Below are 22,856 nucleotides of genomic sequence, written 5' to 3' on the forward strand. Positions count from 1 at the left end.
TAAATGGGTTAAAAATGTTTATCCATGAAATAATGTGCCAAGGCATGGCATGACAATGGGGTGTACTTAGGTGAGCTCAGTCTCTTTCAGCTGCCAAATCAGACTATTACCTTAGGCATCAAACAGTCAGAGAAGGTAATCACTTCAAAATTGCCTGTGTGACACAGGAAAATTTCTGTTCTGGCACTTGGTCAGACAAAATGAAATGTTGCTTGGAAGTGGCACTTAATATTTGGCATCTCTGGGCTATGCTGATGAATCATATGGGTAAGAAACACACTGCCATTTAAAGTAGCTCAGTATCTAAAGATGCCTCTTTATCTGCAAGTAAGTTATCAAATCAACATTTGGAGCCTAGTTGGCAAGGTAGTTAGTCAACTTTAGTATAACATATGGGGGAACAAGAAAAGCAGAAAATGGTACATATTTATTATTGTCCTTCAGTTAAAATAAATCAAAATAGCTATAATCACCTTTCTATCATCTGATAATTCTGTTGCTTTTATTGCTAGAAAAAGAAACCAATTTTTGACGGTTGCAAGGAACCATTTTTTGACTCAAATAAAAAAATTCTTAAAAACCAGCAACACTAATTCATCATGTGAATTTTTTGGACTTGGCTGTAATGTATGTATTCAGCTAGAATGTATACACATATCTATTCTTCCATTATACCATGCATACAGAATGAAAGTCAGTTCCTCTGCTGAGTTATATGATTCTCCTAGAGATTCCATCACTGGAAGAAGGGACAAGTAAGGAGAAAAAAGGCTGGAGAATGGCTGTAGTAGCAGCAGCAGTAGTAGTAGTAGCAATAGTAGAAGCAGCAGTACAAATTTTGGCTGCATGCACATTTGTGCAGGTCAGGAAAGCAGCACAGCTGGTTATGGGCTCACTCTCAGGAATGCACAAAGGCACAGACTGTGAGTGCTGCACACACTCCAAAAACTGACAAACCAGAGGAAACTGAGCAGGGACAAACATCAAGTAGCTCTCCTTAATTTATAAACCATGAGAAAAGCATAACTGGTTACCCTGAGACCCAAAAAGGTGAGTTTTGCTCTGTTTTGCTCTTCCTTTTCTTCCTGGCTCTGAGGGTTCTGAACACACAAACACAGAACTGCAATCAAGTCACTGTGACAGTGGAAAGCCAAAGAGATATAAGGACACTTCTCTGTTTGTAACTTAGATATTTTTCTCCTGGTTTTGTCTATTTGATCTATGGGACTCTTTAGGGTCAAGAAAACAGCACGTATGTCAAAGGGTTTGAAGTATGTGCTCAAGTACCATCCCAACAATGAAGATCTCAGACAACACCAGTTAAACTGGGAGTGCACTAATGAATGCTCTCAGAAAATCAAACCTTGGAACAAGCGCAGGGCTAAGATCACAAGCACCAACAGGACAGACACATTTTGTCTACTTAACCCAAAGAGGAGAATCTGACTCATATTTAGCCCAGGACATGGGAGAAAAACCAGGTGCGAGAGTAGGAAATGACAAAATAGTGGATTAAGGCTGGACACCTAACAACCTTCTTGGCAGAAAAAATTCTCCCATATTAGAAAACAGGTCTCAGGAAAAGCAAAGGAAGCCTTGACATTTGACATAATTAAAAGGAAGAACAAAACACACTATAACATATGCTGTTTGGAACAAACAGCATTGGCAGGTGGACAGAGTGGATGATCTAATGAAACTTTATTTACCATTTTTAACCTGCCTGATTCCATAGAACAGGAGAGGAAAAAAAAACCAAGATGATTCATAAAAATGGTTTCTGGCTAGTAGGTGGACTGGTATAACAAATCCAGGACACTTTAGTCCACGGGTAATTAAAAGGTTAAAAAAAATACTTTCATTTTGTCATTTAAAAGACAAATCTGCTTTCTAAGTTTCAATTCTGAGAACTTTAAATAAGAGAAAACATCCACTGCAGATGCTTGAGAAAGTGATGTAATGTTTAACAAGTACTGCAATCTCTTGTAACACCTCTAAGCTGATGGATCTTGTCCAGCATTTCCCTGTGATGAGGTACATTTCTTACTAGCCTCATACTTTTAGGTCATTTTAGGGTCATTTTCATCATCATGGGTATGTCAACTTCATTATATTTGCAGAAATCACAATGCAGATTCTGCCATTTCAGATCTAATGCTTCTGCTTTAGACATAAAAAATAAATTTAAAACGCAAAAATATTTTATAATATAGCTATTTCTCTACATAACACCTTTTATGATCTCAAATGCCATAAGTTGTTTTCATCTTAGGACTGAGGAAGTTCTCTTTAGTTTATCACACAAGGCAAATCCTTCCACTGCATGAATAGATTTGCTGTGAGGCTGTTGTCTTTCATCACAGACTGCAGCCCTTCTCCAGTATCAAAAATATCACAGCCTGTGTGGTACTACATCTACTCCACTTGACAATCCAGGCAACTGTTTTAAAACAGAGAACTCTGGTCTGAACAGCACACGAGAGACTACAGAAGTGCTGCAAATGCATTTTGATGACTCTTGGCAAGCGAAATGCTTCACTGTGCTCAGGGAACTGGGCTATAAATTATGCTGTCAAGTAGTTTCAAGGGCACACTAATGACAACCACGTACTGCCAGGGAACAAGGCAGTTCCCTTCCTTCTGGCCACAGAACAGAGAGGCAAGGAGGTGGCAGACCAAGCTGGTTCACAGCAGATACTCCTCCTCTACCCTGAAGACATCCCCTGGCTAACAGGGTTATTTACTGCCAACTTCTGTTGGCAGCTCAAAGCATGCCCAGTGGGGAAGTTTTTAATAATACAGATTTTTTGAAAAAATATTCCATTAGTTCTTTTTAAATATGCCCTTTCTTTAGCTAGTACAGAAGAATTACCAGTATTCTCTGTCTATTTACCATCATTTCCCATTTTCCTTTTCTTCTAAGGTTTTAGGAGCTATCATTGTTGCTTTCATTTGTAACGTGCTGTTATACATTGTGTGTGATATAGATAGACCGTTTTAAGAAACTGTAGGCTAAATCAAAAAGCAATTCATTTAATTTTGATATATGTAATAGCACTTATTATCAAGACTCCCATAAGTCAGTAAAACACCTCTTTTCAATTAAGATTACAATCCAAATGATTTTTTTTTTAATTCTCTTTAATAGAAACAAAATCTGATGCAAATTTAGATCACATTCCATACAAAGAATGACATTCTTATTGGAGCTACCTGTGCAATTTAGGAAGAATATTTAGAAAGAATGGAAATAAAACTTCAGTGAAATTTTCTTTGATTCTTTCTCCACCACTTTTAGCTCCCATTAGAGTCACAAACAAGTCAATTAACCTTCCCACACACCATTTCCCCCCACAAAAACGTGCATAGAACTGCCTGCCTGTTCCACAGGAGGACTAGGAATTTCAGAACATGCAAAGCTCAAGTCTAACCCACAGGCAAACAACCTCCAGTGCAAAGTTGTTATGTAATTAAAGATGTGTACTGTTAAAAGCAGCCAGCATCTAATAAAAATTTTCAAAATTAGTAACAAAATGCATACCCAGTGCAATAATGCCCATATTTGAAAAACATATCCAAAAAATGAGGAAAAATATGTTGCAGTCTTGCAAAGGGCCCACAATTAGCTGATAATTTAAATTCCTCCTGTGTCTGTGGTATTCACAGTGCCCAGCATTTCACAGGTACACACCATCCAACAGTGCTTCTGGCATAATGTATATCCACATCTCATAAGCACTCATGACTTATTCACTGAAGGCATGTGCTCATTTCTGTTCTCCCTTTACTAAGAAAAACATAATGGGAGATAAACTTGGATCCATATGAAACTGAGCACTTGCAGAAGAAGAACACGGAATAGCTATTATCAGCAATGTTTGTTAATATTCTGTCATTTAAGGTGGATAATCAGTTTTAAGAAACCAAATGAACAAACAACACTAGACTGTGAATATAATAATTATAAAACTTGGGGGTACTTTCACAAGGCCAATATAGACAACTGCAACTGAAAAGAAATGGAAAGCAAGGTAAGGTATGAAGCAAACGGGGTCAAAAAGCTGTCCCCACAGCCATGAGTACTCAAAACATAAACAAAAACACACTGAAAATCAGGCTCATGATATTCTAATATCTCGTGGGAGTATCTGGGAAGAGATGGGAGAAGAGAGAAAAAGCACAGAAATTCCCAATCCCCCTACACATTTAACACTGAGCAACCTAAAAAGAGTCTTACCTCAAGTTTATATGCCCTGTCCCTGCTGAGGGGCTCCAAGGGAAAACTCAGGTTATTCGCTTCTGCCAGGGAACGCAAATCAAAATAATACTTGGCGTAAACACTGGAGGGAACATTGATATTGAACTGTAACAGCTCAAGAAACTGGCGTTCCAGCTCATTCCTGCAGAAAGAAGATAAACATGGAAACGTGCTTCAGACTGTGCATTCTGAATGTAATTTTACTTTAAATTGCAAATGGTTCAAGTTCATTTTTTATTCTTGCCATATGCAATTATCCCAGCCTAAGGTTTGACCTTCTCTACCAAGTTCTATCACACCAATGAGAAATATGAGAGATGCTGCACCTCGCAGCTGCTACTGCAATGCCAATCAAATCCAGACACAAAGTTCTGCTAGGGAAAGGGCACCTTTATCAGTTTAGCTAACACAGTTTTGGAAAGAAAACCTAGCAGGGAAAAAAATTTCTCGTAGTTTCTGCCTTACCTCCACTAGGTGGGTCTGCACACACAGCTATGCCACAACAACACACACACACAAATTTGTCCTAAATTTGTCAGGCTCCTCTCATAAACGCTGCAAATTACTCTAGCACATAAATTACTGAAGAAGATATTTACTCCCTGCAGCTCTTCATAATCAATCATTTAGAATTAGTCATGGGAAACCTGAATTTTTCATCATACTCTCTTTATGAACAGAATAAAGCAATTTTTCCCTTAGACATGCAACCAAAATTCACAGTGGTGATCACGTCTTTTCCAGCATCTAAACAAAACATGTTTGTCAAAACACCTGATAGGAACAGAGCTCCTGTTTGAGGTCCCACCCTGTAAAACTTGGGTGTACAAATACATTATTACCTACACCAATACAGTAAAAAGTACACTGAGAAATAAGCCAACTAACAAAATTAAAGGCTGGATATTTTCATAAATTGTTTGGATATCCTACTTAATACTTATACAGGGATATATGATACATTCAAAACAATGATTTCAAGATATGAGAAATTAAAAAAAAATGGGTGGTGAAGGCTATCAATGTTTGCTGCAAAGCCCAGAGACTGCACTGCTGTGCTACCAGTGGGCATTGACTGATTATATTGTCTGTAAGTTACATTTTGACTACTGTGCAAATGTGCAAGGAATATGAAACAGAAGTTGCACAGTTGGCAGTAGAAGAGGAAGGATCTGAAGATAAAAAGTACTGGTGCAGTAGTTTTTTAACACTGAATTATTTTTCTCCTTCTCACTCTTTACCCTTATATAATTCTTACATTATAAGCATTGTCCTTCCTTATCCTCACTCTCTGTGCCAAAATTCTATGTTTATATAATGATAAGTACTAATTAATACTACAAGACTAACTAAAAGCTGGATATGGAGTCTTGGGCTTAAATTCACATTGTTGAAGAATCCAACTTAAAAATCCAAGTAAAAAATGTCTATAAGTAGAAACAAAATATTACCCTTACATGTCCTTTTATACTGCCAAGGTTGTGCATTCTGCAAGCTAAGCTCGATGTTAATTGATAATATAAAGCCTATTTTACTGACAGAAGACATTGGCTGAACCCTCTCTGAAGGGTACCCTCAAAAATCTCAAATACACAGCCTCAGTTTCTTATTATCCCTTATCTCCAGGATCTCAAAGTTGGATCAGTAGACTAGCTACAGATCAGAAAGGACAAAAGCACACAAGTATTTCTTACTGAACTTACATAATTTAACTAACCACCATACCCTTCAGACTGCTTTAGCATGTGCTTTCCTGGGCCACTCCTCAGAAATTCAATGTAATGCCACAGACAAGACTACAGGTACCCACTCCACTTCAGTACTCCCAAGTTCTCCACTCTCCACTTTTAGGCACAGTCCACTGCACTGATGCTGACTTATAAAACCCTGAAAGGTCTGCTTGATGTTTTGCAAGATCCACTTATGCTGAATGATTCGCACAAATTGAAGATTTTGACCTAGATCTTCTACCTTACTAATACAATGAAAGGCCCTGTCTTGCTTAGAGCCAGAGACTTCAAAATCATCATACTGTACTGTCCCAGCTGAAAAATAAGAAAGAAAAAAATCCACCAAAAAATCCATTGCAGATAGGAGGAAAACAAAATTTAGAAAAACTGACAGCAGGAATAAAAGCACCAGAATCTTGGCTGGGGGATTCACACAGAGCCATAAACACAAAGCCCATGGAGATCACCAAGTACATATAGAGAACTTGGGCTCCCCCAGAGGCTTCTGGGTTTCCAGTTTGTGAGAACCCTAAAATCTTTCCAGGAAGGGGTAAGAAGCTAAAAATCCTTGAGGACAAGGACTCATCACAGTTTGGCTTAGGGAATGTGCAGTGCAGAAAGGGCTGATGTGAGCACAGGTCTGCCATGTGAGTATTGGTGTTACATAGCTCAAGTGCAGCTTCTAACAGTAGCACCATCACATGTGCTTGTCAGAAACAATAACTTCTTTTTTTGTTTCCTTTCACACCGCCTTCAAGAAAAGCCCAGAGAATTATCCATTTCAAATCTCACATTTGTAACCACTCCTGATTAATACTGTCATATGGCACAGTCAAACCTGTGACTGCTTCAAGCTGTTCAGCACTTCAGCTCATGTCCCAGCTTAGGAACACTTGAAAAGCACCCAGATTTGCTTTGGAGGAGAAGGGAGTGGAAGGAGACCCCCACTGCTACTGAATACTCAAAAAGCATGAGAAAAGGATCAAGGGGAAAAGTAACTTCATAAAACCACTCAGATTCCACTCAATCAGTTAAGGAACCATTAGCAAATTCTTCTGCATGGAATATTGCACACAGAAATGTGAAGGGGCTGATTTTGGTTCTTGTCCATCTTCTGTCCCTCTTCTATTTTGGAAATCTCATTCTGTCTAGATTTTTAACATCTTGAAAACTAATACAGCAGGATACCAGGGGAAAAAAGGTCAAAACCCAAAAGCATCCATTTTAAATAATGGCAATAAATAACTGGGTGATCATCCAAAGGTCATTAAGATAACTTCCTTTCATGCCTTATATGTCCATTCTCTGCATGCAGAATTATCATGACAGTAAATGATGCTGAAGTGAATACATGCAGGCTCACTGGAGGTGAGGAATTTTATCAAACCATACATTTAAATATTCTGTAGATCTGTTCTCATTATTGTGCCTGAGTATCCAGTGGTAAAATACACTTCAACCAGAAAAGAAAAATAATTCATGTCTTCTATGTAAGCAGCTGTCAAGCTGACCTCATGCCATCTATCAGCATTCACCATGTTTAGATACAACACAAATACACAAACTTCATACAATTTATGAAAGAACTTCCCATCCCCCTCTCAGACACAGATGCTGGCATTCATTGACAAAGATAAACAACCTTCACTCACATGTCTTCCACCGTGATATCCTTCAGGATCTGGCAGTAATCCACGTTCCACACTGCCTGGTCATCCCACACTTTAGATGCCAGTAGAATCGCCCCCAGTACTATTCGCTTCCAGTTTGCTGGACAAATATCTATCTCTGCATAAGTTAAGAGTCTTTCAAGATATACCTGTGGAAACACATCAAAATCAAGATTTGATCTATTTTGCTACTAAGTAGAAATGAAAAAGAAAATTATTCCCATTCCAGCAATTCTAAAACAGTATGCTGTTAAAAATGCTTTCAAGAAGATTATTTTATTATGAAAGTTGTAGTTTCAAATACATGGCATGTTAATGCCAGGCTCAAAACTGGATGTGATAAAGCCACTTTAGTTGGTCTTTGCCTTCTGGTCCGATTACCCATTTCAAGAGGTCAAAGACCAGACTCCTAAATACATCATTTCTTCTTTGGCTGTCATTTTCCCCTGCCTGCCATGCTAAAGCTGAAGAAAACCTTAACGCTATCTTACAATACTGTAAAACAAAATATCACTAATTGTTAAAAAAATTATTTTCCTTCTCAAGGAAAGCAAACTACTATTATTTAAGAACAAAATTCCAAATTATATGTCAAGCTCATTAGTAAAGATGGAAGTTTGACTTTTGACTTAACAGATCATTCTGAAAAGATTTCCATGTACAAAATCTGTTAATGGTGAGACTGCAGAAACAAAGCTCAGTAAGAAGGTGGCACATGGATCTCCCTGATGTCTGCACTACCTGGGGGTTCTGTGCAAAACACTGTCTTTTACTTTCCAGACAGCCTGTGTAAACAAGCTCCTTACACTCTATATCACACACGGCAATTTGTCAACTTTGCAAGCAAAACTGCTCCTCAAATAATGAAAATACAGCATTCCCTGGAGTCATCCCTGGGAAGCAGAAAACTTCTTTAAAGCAATACACTAGCACTGGGAGCTTCATAAGCAGAGAGCATATGGAAGTTGTAATATCATGCCACTCAAATTAGCAGATAATTTAACTTTCTTCACATCAATGCAGAATTTGACTCTCTACTGTTAATGCAAACCTTTTAAATCCCAACTTTTCACATCCAGTTTTGGCAGACTTAGAATGAATACTCCACATTTATATGAGATAAATCATACAAAAATCAGAAAATATATCTTTTCTAAGGTACAGCTCTAGCTCAGAAAGAGAACTTTCTAGCTTAGAAAGACAAAGATAAAAACAACTAAGTAAGGATTTTGTGGGGGCTGAAATTCAAAGGCGCTTAGAGAAGAAAACAAACAGGTAAGAATTATATTGCAAGGAAAGACATAGAATCATAGAACAGTTTGGCTTGGAAGGACCTTTAAAAGCCATGTAGTTTCAACCCTGCTGTCATGGGCAGGAGCATCTTTCACTAGACAGGTTGCTCAGAGTCCCATCCAGCCTGGCCTTGAACATTGCCAGGGATGGGGCATCCACTCCTCTGGGCAACCTGTTCCAATATCTCACACCCTTCTTATAAAGAATTTCTTCCTAATGTGTAATCTAACCTCCTTTAGGTTAAAGCCATTTATATCACTAAAAACTCTCATAAAATGTTCCTCTCCAGCTTTCCTGTAAGCCTTCTTCAAGTACTGGAAGGCTGCTGCAAGGCATCCCCAGAGCCTTCTCTTCCTTCAGGCTGAACAGCCCCAAATCTCTCAGCCTGTCACAGGAGAGGTGCTCCAGCCTCTGATCAGCTTCATCACCCTCCTCTGGACTTGCTCCAGCTGATCCATGCCCTTCTAATGTCAGAGAGCCCAAAGCTGGATGCAGCACTCAGATGAACAGAGCAGAAGGACAGGCTCCCTCCACCTGCTGCCCACGGTGCTTTGGATGCAGCCCAGGACACGTTTGGCTCTCTGGGCTGCCAGAGCACACTAAACACATCCAGCTCCTTCCCAGCCAACACATCCAAGTTCTTCTTGGCAGGGCTGCTCTCAAGCCTGCATTTTGTGCTTGGGAGTGCCCTGACCCATGTGCAGGACCTTTCAGATGGCCTTGGTGAACTTCATGAGTATTGCACAGCCTCTCAAGCCTGTCAAGGTCCATCTGCACAGCAGATGAAATTACACCTCACTAAAAAGGCAGCATAAACTTGCCACTATTTTCCCACCAGCACATACTTGAGAAATCAGAATTAAAAACTCAATAGGAGTTTGATGAGACTCTATTCCTACACCTACTTCATTACCATATTGATGCATCTTCCAATAGCATGTTGAGGGCTGTGAAAAATCACTCTTGCTTCCTTGGTGATAACTTGGGCTTGACTCCAGATACACTGCTTGCTGGAACAAGTCTCTTTATCATACTCCAGTAAAACTGAGGATGATAAACAGCTCTCCATTAGAAAGGCACTTAGTGTAGCTTTCAACTCCTTTCTTGAAAATGCCGTAAATGAGCATTTATTTTGTTCACTTGCTGTGGCCTCCTTTACTCAGTCTTGGGTTTGAAGTATATTTTCAAGTAAGAGAAGACAGAAAAAGAACAAGACTGCTTGCAGCAAACACTTGTTAAAATTTAATAAGGTCCTCAGTCAGTGTGAGAACTCGCTGTAATCCAGGATTTGTGACATCATCAGTGTACCTTTGGGAGACATTAGTGTAGGTGTTCAACTTTTAATCAAGCTCACCCAGGCACACACAGTCTTTCTTCTAGCTCTCCCTCTGTCTCTCTCCCAGAGAGAACCCACTGACTGCAGACTGGGAAATTCAGGCTGGTACAGACTTGAGCTCTTGCCCTGCTGATGTAGGGCAACCTCTTAACAGCAGCACACACAGAGCCAAGTGAGCAGTTTCCAATGTAAATGTGTCCCAAGTTAATTATTTCTGATAAATGGAGCTGGTTTCACTCCAGAGCATTTCAATATACAATGCCCTAGTGGGCCACAGTACCAGCCCATGATGGGACATCAGAGTAGGACAGGCAGGGTCTGCCATGCTCTTACTGCTGCAGGGGGTGCTTCTGGCTGCTGCAAAGATGTGCTGAATCAGGAGGGACTCCTGGAGAATGGCCAGGTGGCTCTCAGCCTGTTTCAAGAGGAAGGCTGGTGGGGTGCTTAATCACTACACTATTCATCCCAAACAAACTCATTGCTGGTGGGAGAACACCACCTGCTTCTGCTGGCAAAAGCCAGTGAGTCTTCCCACACACACAGGGAGGCATCCTCCAACTCATTTAAAAAAAAAAAAATCACTGGAAATGTTGGCCCTGTAATGGTAAACGTGAGATATGGAAATATGGAATTTGTGTGCAATTATGTCTAAACATTAAACAGTGTCTTAAACACAAGGGTCATTTTCCTAAATATGGGTTTTTTATCAAACAGACTGGGATCATGAGTGTACTATGTGGTTCAGTGTACTTTTCTCTTTGCTCTTGTAATGAATTTCACTGGCCTAATTTTCAAAAGCAAAACACTTTCAACATCTACTTTAGACCTAGCTGCTATGAAGTAATATAATAAACTTGAAATTAAAAGGTCACAATAGAAAAGAATATTACAATTCCCATCTCAGAATGCTGGAATAAATTGGTTTATACGGCAAAAAGCAAAAAAAAATGCAAAAGAAACAATGTAAGAAATGCTATTTTTCTTTCTCCCTTTTTTTAAAAACATAAGTGTAAGAACTATCTGTCTTTTTGATTATTTTGACAGCTGTTCCTCTATGGAAATAGAGCTAAAGAGCTTTTAGTGTCTAGAGGTTAAAATATTAAAATATTATTTGCCTCCAACAACTTTCAACAGCTGTATCCATGCTCAAGAATGGAACTAAAGCTTAAAACAAATTGAAGCTGTTGCACCATTGTTACTTTTTTCCAAATTTGCTTCATCCTTTGCAGTGCCCAAACGTAAGCTTTTGAGGCAGAACTTTTCCGTACTTCTCTATTAAAACATTCAAAAGCTGAATTCTCAAAAGACTCAAATATATTCTGCTTTAATTTAACAACTAGTTCTGGTCAAGCATTTTCATGGCATCCAAGAGCCATCTTCATCACATTTTTCATTGCCCACTTAGTTCTATGACTGTATGCAGAGATATTTTTTAGAGAATTATAACAAGACTACTTATACAGATTAAAGTTACTGATGTGACATGAGCAAAAACTTTCAGTGGTTTCAGTCAAACAATACACACTTCTGAATTCTTTCCAGCTTGCAAAGAACAAATACAACTCAGTGTTAGTAACAACACTACTACAACACTGAAAACTCACTCTTACCATAATTCACATCCTAGCTGAAATGAAAAGACAATTCTGATTGGGAAAATGCCAGTGGCCATTGGTCTGTCCATACATTTTTATTTACAGACTCAATACCTCAGAGTCTGGTACCTTCATTATTAATCTACATCCTGCATTTGGGAATGAATCACATGATTTCACATGTGTCAGTCTAACAAGCTTGAATGGACAACAGCTGCACCTCACTGGGGATGTTTTAACAACTAAGCACAGGTCAGAATGCACACTGCACACAGTTAAGATTTCAAAGGAACAATATTGCATTATTTTTCATCTTTTCCCACAGACTAACACCAAGCTTTCACAATGACTGACCTTTATACTTGGAGTATTAGCAAATTATTATTTAATCATAAGTGAAACCAATTGGGTGATTTGCCTCTTTTAAAAATTCATTTATCTGAATGAAAGAGACTTTATTTATACTAATTAAATAAAATTACCACTCCATGTGTATAGATAATCCCAAATTGGCTGGAAGTTCAATGAATTCTGGAGAGGTTCATTAGCTTAGATGTAACACCACAGGAATGTAGTTAAATGGCTTGCAAAGCCATTTCAGGTCTAGCAGAAGTACAGAACTGATTTGTTTCAGCACATATCTTCAGCTCTTAAATCTGCCAGACCTGAAACAGCTCCATGCTGACCTAGTTTGGATGCCTCTGATCTTGACTCCCAGGACCTGGACTTGCAGTGGCATGCAAAACAGCATTAGGCCATCCACTATAACCACTAGTCCTGGGGGGCTTTTTTTATCCAAACACAGAACTGCAACATGGCACAAACTATCAGCATCAGCATCCAAGGCCCAGCAGGGCTGCTCCAGCAGGGCCACTGCTGAGCTTGAACTAATCCCCAGGGTGTTTGTTTGCAGGTGGGTGAATCCATCCTGCTCTCCCCAAGTGTTTCACAGTAGCTATCCACAGCATCCTGTGTTGTCCCAGCTATCTAAGATGTCAGGCTCCCCATGATCCTGGATAGCAGAGTGTTGGTTACACAACATCCCAATCAACAGAACATAAATCGTTTGAAGAAACTGAAAACTGAAGATAGCATTGAAGAGTTCGTTTTTAATTAGTGAGAAACAGCATCTCATGCTTTCCATTTCAGAGGATATTATATAGCAGGCTTTGGACATTATATAATACATTCAAGTAAAAAGAAAAGTTAAAATACTGGAGAATACATCTTTCCCTTTTCTCCCCTCTTCAGCAGGATATATACCAAATATGAAAATGTGAAATAATTTCATTTCAGTATTTCACAATCACAAAAACCACTCATTTTTTAAAATACAATGGGGCTCTTATAGAAGTTTTGCTTCTTTTTGTAACTTCATCTTGAAGCTGTTCAACATTAACTTCCAATACTGCACTGATACCTCTTATCACATTGAAGTTGCAGTCCTAACACTAAAAATACAGTAGTTCTTTTTTTAGGCTTCCCTAAAGCAATGGAGAAGGTTTTCTGTGGAAGTTATGAAATTTTCATCTTCAGAGAAACTCAGAACTCAACTGGTCAGGCCCTGATCAGCCTGGTTGTGCTTTGAGAAAAGGCCAAACCAGACATAACCTCTAGAAGTCCCTTGCAACTGAAATTATTATGCAATTGTATTTGTATGCACTACTAGAATTTCCTGTGGTGCCACACTAAGAGGTCAGGAATTGTGTGTTGCCCCCAAGGAAGCTGACTGGGAGTCTCAGCACACTCAGCAATGGGCAATCTCCGAGGAATGTCACTGCCATGACTAGAATAATTCTGAATTTTGAGGCAGCAGCAAGAGCAAAACATTATCTTCTCCCATGTGGTTTTTATATGGCTTTATGTAAAATTCTACCTCTATTTTGCCAATAAAAGTCCAGTGGCCTAAATTATTTCTCACTTGATTAACATTGACAAAAAGGAGACAATGGCTTTGCTATTTTAATTACTATAATTGAGAATCTACAATTTAACCTTTATTTGCAAACACCTCATTCCCCCTTATCAGGTAACCCACACTGTAAATTGCAGGAGCACAGAGTAACTAATAAAGACATTTCCATCCCAACATACTATGGAAAAATACAGACTCATCTCTCCCTAATGAGAAAACTTCAGTGTGTCACAAAGCCTTGAAACTGAAATGATATCTTTATGGAAAAGATTATAATTGGTAGTAGGTCTCACACAGCCAAATCAGGCTCTAATCCAATCACTAAACTGCCATATGCTCTGTTCTAAGCCATCAGCCAGTTCCCCACCACGACTCTCCAGAAATAACCGTGGTTTGCAATTGCCCAGCTGGGCATTTAAAATATTCTACAAAGGTTTGGTGCCACCTATTTGGTGGAAAAGGACATCATCTCATTGTGGTCCTTGCAAATTCATCCCATTTTTATTTCTGAGACCAAATAGTGAAAAGAAGTAACAAGAGCAGTCACAGAAATATGAAAAAAGGTGAACTGAAAAGTACCATTACAGATATTTATAGAAAGTACGAATGGAACTGAGAGAAAAGTCACACATCTCCAGGCTTGCCCCCAAAATTACTCTTTTTAAGACAAATACCTATAATCCATGTCAAATGCACTCCAACTGTTAGGCAACATTGACTTTGCCATCTAAAACTGGAATCAGCATTCATTTTTTGCCCACACAGAGGCCCAAAAGGCATCAACTCTTTGAATGTCCTCTTCCCTTGCGATGTAAAAAGAATTCCCCCTCAATGCCCACCTCAATTGTCCTCTTTGCATTAAGTGCATATCCCCGCAATGCTAAGGCAAGAATTGACTAAGTGGATGTGTAAGTATTAACTGATAATCACTCATGTGTTGTACATTGGACCACAATGAAAAGATAAGAACAGCCCTAAAGCCAGGGGCCAGAATCTCTTATCCCACCAGTACCCAGAGCACAGGTTCCTCCTGCCCTCCTCCAGAGGTCCCTGAGCCACGTCCAGCTGCCAAGGAGCTCAGGATCAACAGCACAGGTCAAGGGACTTCTCTCTACACCTTGAAGACCTTCTTCTGATGTGACCAAGTGCTGGGCTTTGGCACCTCACCAGGAATGCTTGAAGATCACCAACACCAGTGGATACACACAACTCTCCTCCTACAGCAAGACAGAGCCCAGGTTCACTGCCTGGCCTGGCTCACACCCAGCCACACTCAGGCTGCCTCACAGCACTGCAACAAGCACTGCTTTGGATGGCACTCCAAGGTCTTCAGGGAAACCTGCATCTTCCATCAGCTGCAGAAAGGCTGGAGGTTACACTCCAGCAGAAAAGGACCTCTGCAGATCAAGTGCCTCTATGGACTCTGGACACCCTTTTGTGTTTTCCTTTCCTTTTAAATGAGTATCAGATTTTTTTATACCTCAATTGAAATATACTTTTTAAATAAAGTATTTTATCAACATTCAAAAGTAAAAACATCCTAGTGAAAGGAAACCAATAAACTTTCACCATTCCTCCAAATACACAAAACAAAATAAAATTCTCTGCAAATAGAATAATTTTCGCAATACAGCTCAGCAGTATCCTCTCTTTACCTAAGTGCTGAAATTGTGACTGAAGAGTACAGTGACAACTCAGGAACATCTGGCTGGATTAATTAAATCCCTATTTTTCATAAGGAGAATTTATTCCTACATACTTCAAATTTCAAATTTGCTAATATCAAATCCCCTCAGTCACAGTATGAACTCTTTAAGGTATTCCAAAATCATGCTCCTTTGAACTTCTCAGAATAATTCAGCTTGTGTACTGTATGTATTTACATATCACTGTATCTGATCTGTCTACAGCATGCAGACCCAGCACACTTGCAAATGCAAAATGAAACCACTAGGGACACAGATGTATATTAAAAGTGCCTTAAATTTGGCCTATTTGCAAAAACCTCAGGAAGTCGTGCCAAGGCAAAGCAGAAAACTTGGACCATTCTGTTCTTCAGGTCTAGTTCATAGGATTGTTTTCACAGAACAAAAGAACAAAGCATCAATATTTAATTCTCCTGACATGCAAACACTGCATTGTTTTCCTGTTCGTATGAGTAACGCTCCTGTTCACATTTTTATTTGCCATCCAATTAGTACAATAACACAAGTACAACTTGCCACCTCTGCACTGAGGGAGATGTTAAAGAGGAGACAGGCATTCCTCAGTTTTAGCAAAGGTGGGAATACTCTGGGGTGAGAGACTTTTTTCAATAAGTCAGGTCACAGAACACAGTTATGCTGATCACTGGGGTTAGAACCACTAGTCACAAGCTTTAAATTAGCAAAACAATTCTTGAAACGAGTTTTATTCTTATGGTATTATTTTATAAATAAATAATGTGAATTAGTATTTAATTGTTTCAACCTGAGGTTTTAATTTTCCACCTATCAGTATGGAAAATCTCTTGGCAGCTCTGGAGGCTATGTGAAAATTAAATTTTTAGTTTAATTATAAATCGGTTTTGCTGTAATAAAGGAGGCTTTAATTGAAATATTTTAATTAAGTGCTTGAAGCCACACAATGCAGGATTTCTGCTGCAGAGTAGCTTATCTCAGAGTCTGGAGTTTCACATTTACTCAGCTCCTGCACTGAACACAGGCTGCTGCAGAACTAATTGTTACTGCTGCTGCTTTTACCTGGTTAATGCACGTACCAAGACAAACAGTGGGTGCATTCAAGCACGCACATCAGACCATGTTAATAATGTGAGCAGTAAAAAAGGGTCCTTAGAACTGTTTAAAAATAAATACAGTGAGTGAAAGAAAGAAAGCTGTAGCATCTTATTCAAAATGTCCTTGATCCCCACACCTCTTGCCTTCTGGCAGCCCTCCCAGGAGGAACAAGTGGCAGACAGGGCTATCAGATTGCTCTCTGATGGACAGCCAGACTATGGCAAAACACAGCAGGGAATGCTGATCTCTCCTTCTCCAGACAGGATATCAAAACTGAAAGCACTTGCAAGGTTCATAAACAGCAGGATCAACATTATTAAGATTTCAGGAGTGTGGGAAGGGGGAAAGGGCTGCTTGCTTTTTCACAGATTAGTTTCCACACGAGTATTTCAACAACAACACAACCTGTGTCAGGGGCCCCTCCTGATGACACAAACGAATAAAGAAATGGGATCTAGAAGTACAGAGCAAACTGAGAACAGCAGCAGCAGAATTTCACACTTGTAAAACACTATGTATAACCTCTGAAGGTTTCTGGAAAGGGGGGTCAGGCAGGTGCTATTATCCTGACAACACAGGCAAGAATAGCAGAATGGTAAACACTGATCACCTGCACCAAATCTACCCACAGGCATCTGCATGGCTGCTCTGAGAACTAGGCTATAATACATTTTCCTGTTACCATTGCACTGGGTAAAAAAAAAACCCAAGTCACCTAAGTTTTCAAGCACTAACAACTATGGAAACAGCTTCTGCAATATAACAAATTAACTAAAAACATTTATACTTCAGAAGAGTTTACTTGCAAGGGAACCACACAAGAATCAGAAGAGGCAAGGAAGTAGTTATATAAGACTTGTGGCAAAGAACTTCCCATGCATTGCAGTAAGAGAAAGATAATGCTGTAAAAAAAGGGGGGAAAAAGCCCCCTGTCTTCTACTAAACAGTGCCCTCACTGATCAAATAACTTAAGATTGAATAACAGACAAATACAAGGTATTTGACAGTGGGTTAATTAAATTACAGAAGAACATACTGATTCATACAATATATCTTGTCTCCAGCAGAAAACACTTATGAAGGAAAAAGGACAAGCACTTAGTACAATTATGTACAAGAGACAGGCAAAATGTCATTTCAGAAAACAAATATTGGCTGTCAAGCAACTAGGTAGAGCAAAACCACAAAATGGAAGGGTGGAGCACTGGGGGGTGTTTCTTGCCCCGTTTCTCTTGTATTCCTGCTCTTTACTGGCTAGTACAACTCATTCTGACTGTCTGAAAGAGAAAAGCCTGCCAACTAATCTTAGAAGCCAAGGGAAATAGATTAACAGAGGAAATGAGTAGGCCTGGACTTCGAAATTCACCTTCTCCAATTTCTCCTTCCTCCATCTAAAACGCACAACTAAGCTGTCATGAAACCACATGTTGTAGTAGTAAAAAACCATTTTGTTATTTTAAAATCCCTGTGAGAAGAACATGGCCAAAATTGTGACTGAAAGCTGAACAGACTTGTCAGAATTGGCAGGATATAAATTTCAAGAAAATTAAGAAACTCCCAGCTGGTAGAGATCACTTTAGCTCTTTTAATCCACATTGCTATGCTGATCCACACCAGCTGAAAATTCGACCCTTCTTTTGTGTTGTGCTATTTTTAAGCAGCTAAACTTCAGACTTGAGTACAATTGTTCAATCCCACGACAAGCATAGCGGAAGCAGAAGAGAGCCAACGTGTCCCAGTCACTCACTGAATCCTTCATGTGCCAGTCAACTCCTATTAGTGCTATCAAATCACCCACAGCTGTTCCCAAGTCTCTCCTGGGAGCTACAGTGAGACACAGCAAACTCCCTGAAAGTTGAAGACTTTTTGCTTTTAACATTCCCTCATGTTCAGACCACCTATATTTTCTATAAGTCACCTTGGTGGCCTGTAACACTCTGTGAAGGCAGGACCCCAGGTTTTGTGTCACATTACCCAATCTCTTCTTCCTCACTTACTCTACCCATGAAATGAACTGTGCCATCTCCTCCCATCAAGAAATTCCCTCAGTCTCCATAGTGAGAAAAAATTCCCTGGCAGCACCTAGATCTATGAAATCATGCAAATACAACTTTTGAGAACAAAACTGGGTCTGTCAGATGGCTGATGTCATCCTTCAGACACTCACCAGGGTGACAATGGCACATTCAGCAGTCAGTTGAGCAGCACTGAACAACGTCCGGACAAAGCGGTAAATCTGTTTCTGCTCCGGGTCATGTTTGTCATAGTCTGGTGGCACTTCGGATTTCTAAGGAAGAAATACTTCCAAATAGGTGACTGAAACAAAACGAAGCAGACAGAAAAAAAAAAGACAGTTCACATGAAAGGGAAGGAGAGGCAGATGAACTTACCGAAAGGGGATGAAGGTTTTCATCAAAAATATCTAAGAGCATTCTTCCGTCTGTGTCCCTAAAAGTATTAAAACCAAAGCACTGTCATTATCTGAACACAACAGCACACAACCCTCACAGACACAAGTGCACCATTCAAACTCCAACACTCCCCATGCTGTGGGGTGCTTCGAAACACCGATGGAATGTGATTTTCAAATAGAGATTAGACCTACTCTGCCATAAGGCCCTTGTGTAACATGAAATTCATATTACAAAACACACGAAAACACTCAGCTTTCAGTGCCCAAGATACAAAACGGCTGTGTTCTTTACTATGAGGCTTAAAAGCACTACTACAAACTTGATAAAATCAGGCCAGCTTACTCTCCTTTTCTCCTTTATTTAACTTATTCATGCCCACCCCTGCAATCTCTCAATTCCTCTTCCTCCTTCATTACCAACATCGTAAATGTTTACTGTGGCATTCACATTCTCTGAAAAAATTCCTTCACCCAGGGTTTTTCTTCTGGGAAGCTGAAAGGCAGCAAGAGAGGCCTCAGAGAAAAAGAAGACAATTATTATCTCATTTGCTTCTCCTGTGTTGTGCTCATGTGGAATGTGTTTGGAGATTGTTTACCCACGGGTGATTGCTTGATTGGACTCCAGTGTGAGTTGTTTTGACTCTTTGGCCAATCAGGGCCAAACTGTGTTGGAACTCTGGGAAGAATCCCAAGTTTTCATTATTATCTTTGTAGCATTCAGTAAGTATCCTTCCTGTATTCTTTAGTATAGTATAGTATTCTTTACTATAATATAGTATAATGAAGTAATAAGTGAGCCTTTTGATAAGATGGAGTCAGATGCATCATTCTCTCCCCTCATCAGTGGACCTGCATTTACAATAGCTTACGAATATGCAATGCTATATTTACAGTAATCTTTTAGTTAATACATACATAGTTCACTTCTCATTTATCCAAAAAACCCTATTGTACTAATGAATTGTACAAGCCAAAAGAAGCACATACAAACAAAAACTCAGACAATAATATTCCTATTCATTGTTTTTATAAGATGTTTCTCTGAAATGCCTGTAGCTCAATATCAGCATGCACATTGATGCAACTTCACAAGCCTAACATCCAGGATGCAATATAAGATTTTTGCTGTATGTAACTTTGGCAAGGACACTAACAAACACAAAACCAAGAAGTAACACTGTACCAGAACTGGCACCTTCTGGACAAATGCATCCCTGTGACCTACTTATTACAGTCCCATCTTTATTTTTAGCATCCCTGGTACTCTGATCATACAGTTCTTAACAAACAAACCACTGAATACATTTTCTGTCTTTACTTAGCAGCACGTGTCTCTCAGAGCATGCAAACCACAAGTTTTACAGTGGACTCATGTCTGGAAAATACATTTATTAACTCAACATTTGAAGGTGACATTTTTTCTACTAAAATGGAGGCTAACACTGGAAAGGAACACATTTTTAATATAAAAAAAGAACATCTAAATTAAAACCAACAAAACAAAACAACAAAATAAAAAATTAAATAAAACGAAATCCTGGACTGGGGTGACTACTAGAAAATTCCTATCAGCAAGGAGTCTAGGCCAGACTCTTAACCCTACCTAAAAAACCAGTGTAGTAGTAATGCAGAAGTAGTCTCCCTGAAATGATTGGTGTGCTACAGTAAACTATGGCACTTCACAATGTAAATAATTTCCTGTTTTATTTCTTCAGGTTGTCGCTGCTGTATGCTACGAAGTCACACCTGACTGTCCTCAAAAATCTATTTAAAAAAACTTGAGAGGTTTTTGTCTTCACTGCAACTCACACTGTACTCTTCCAAAAATGGACCATCTACTGATTACTCAAGCATTCTTTATGGTCAGTTTGCTGGGGTTTATTTTATTTCTTTAGCAAATTCACCAATGCTTGTGCATTCCTTCAAAAACAAGATGGGCATAGTTTTTTAATTACTTGTTGAGTAGCTAAGACAAAGAAACATTAAGAAAACTGATCGGTATAACCATGATAGGAGACACTGGGAAAGGGAGGAATGATAACTAGAATGCTACAATCAAATGAAATGTGAGAAACATGTAAAGAAATGTTATATTTCATGCATAGCTTCTCAAAAAAATTAGACTGGTGAGGGTTTGAAACATTAGGAAGTAATTTTGGTTTAAGTCTCCTATACAGGAGAACAGGACCAACTAAATACTGTCTAAAATGAATTATTCTCTGGAAAAGGAGATGCTTGACTCATTTTCTGTCAAAATGAACCTTGAGTCAAAGAGTCACAGTGGTTTCATACTCCCCATCCCCCTTAATGAACCACAATCTCCCATATACGTCAACAACTTCCTTTTCTCCTATAACAGCAGGAAACAGAACATATGTTTTGCTCTTGCTGTTTCAGCAGCAAGCACAACTGAGTGCTGTAATCACATTGTCCCACCATTCCCAAATCAGAGAGAACCCAAGACCAAACAGTTGTTTCACATCCCTCATTCCCAAGTTCCAAACTGACACACATGAGCCTGGCTCCAGCATCACTGCTGGGACTGTCTCAAGTGCAGGCACAGCTCCTCCCCAGCCCAGACACATTCCAGGGAAAGCAGCAGCAAGCAGTTTCCTGAATCAATCCCCTCTCCATCCCACAAGTGAAAGGACAGATTGCAACTTTCCCAACAAAGTAACAGTCAGAATGCATTTGTTTTCAAGATGCTGACACAGTACTCTTTATTTTATAAAGGTCTGGTCTCTCTGTCTACCAGCTGTAGGTCACATTTGCATCAGGCTCTGCAAGCCAACAAATGGGCATAATTTACTGCAGAGAGGGATAGCTCCATGGCAATCACCATAGATGGCCACATCTGGCACACTGCGGCTCTGGATTCTTCCTGCTCACTTGAGAATTCTTACTGAGGTTTCTTACCTCTTGCAGTCTCTCATGTGCCCAATTCTCTCAAGCCTTTTACTCAGCTGCCATGGTACTTAGGAGAACACTTAATAATTGATTTCCACAATTATCTTTGTTGGAGTCTGATTATCTTTGAGATCTCTATTATTTTTTCAAGCATAGCAAAAACTGACTAGCTAACCAAACTAATCCAAGGACCATAGAAAAAAGAGAGGAAAGGAACCACAGATGGATAAACAAATAATCCAAGCATGACCACTCATGCCTTATTTCCTGGTAAATGAGATTAAAAGTTCAAGAGAAGATTTCACTCCAACTTTTGCTTTATATACTGTCATGTTTCTGTCCAAGGCCCACTGATGTCTCAGAAAGTCTTCTAAGAGCTTTCAGAGGGAATCAAGCCCTAAGCCCTTCTGCCCTTGTGCACATGTAAAGGTTTCTCTTGGGATGTCAGCCTTGTGTCAAGAAGTGTGATGGGCTCCAGTGACCTGAACCATGGTCCTGAATGACGTACCAGCTGAACTTTAAACTCATGAGTAATTCCTTTTGTTCTAGTTGGACTTCTGATAGTGCAGAAGAAAAAACATCTAAGTGGCTTGATAAATCAAGAGCTAAGCCAAGTTCTCTGAAAAGGCCAATTGAAAAACCATGGACACAAAAGTAACTTGAATTATTTATACAACCTCTCCTTAGAAATGTCAGGAAATATTATTTTAGGATACTGTGACGTATCATGAGGACAGGGAATTTAAGATACAAAAGCACAATTCAACATGAAGAAAACTCATGTATGTGCCAAGTCACTTTTTAGAGAGCCTTTTTTCTATTCAATTTCAATCAACTTGACTGAGCAGAGATCTAAAACATACTACACCAGGAGAGATAAGCCAGGACCTGCTCTTTTTCTGAGGCATCTTGAATGACATCTATTCACAATGCCACTCTTACTGTATAATTCATGGGTTTTA

The 22,856-nt window shown here is 39.3% G+C and overlaps 1 protein-coding gene across 5 annotated transcripts in view; it reads right to left on the bottom strand.

Moving 5' to 3' along the window:
- CCNY (cyclin Y) overlaps positions 1-22,856 on the bottom strand; it is a 120,616-nt gene that overhangs the window by 4,458 nt on the left and 93,302 nt on the right. For all 5 annotated transcript variants that reach the window (XM_077171974.1, XM_054631846.2, XM_077172214.1 and 2 more), the window contains 4 exons: positions 18,965-19,022; positions 18,742-18,861; positions 7,641-7,807; positions 4,238-4,400 (listed from right to left, as the gene is read on the bottom strand). In XM_077171974.1, coding sequence (XP_077028089.1) covers positions 4,238-4,400; positions 7,641-7,807; positions 18,742-18,861; positions 18,965-19,022 — 508 coding nt within the window. The remainder of the gene's footprint in view (positions 1-4,237; positions 4,401-7,640; positions 7,808-18,741; positions 18,862-18,964; positions 19,023-22,856) is intronic.

This window comes from Agelaius phoeniceus, chromosome 1 (assembly GCF_051311805.1).
Source record: "Agelaius phoeniceus isolate bAgePho1 chromosome 1, bAgePho1.hap1, whole genome shotgun sequence".
NCBI classification, from domain to species: domain Eukaryota; kingdom Metazoa; phylum Chordata; class Aves; order Passeriformes; family Icteridae; genus Agelaius; species Agelaius phoeniceus.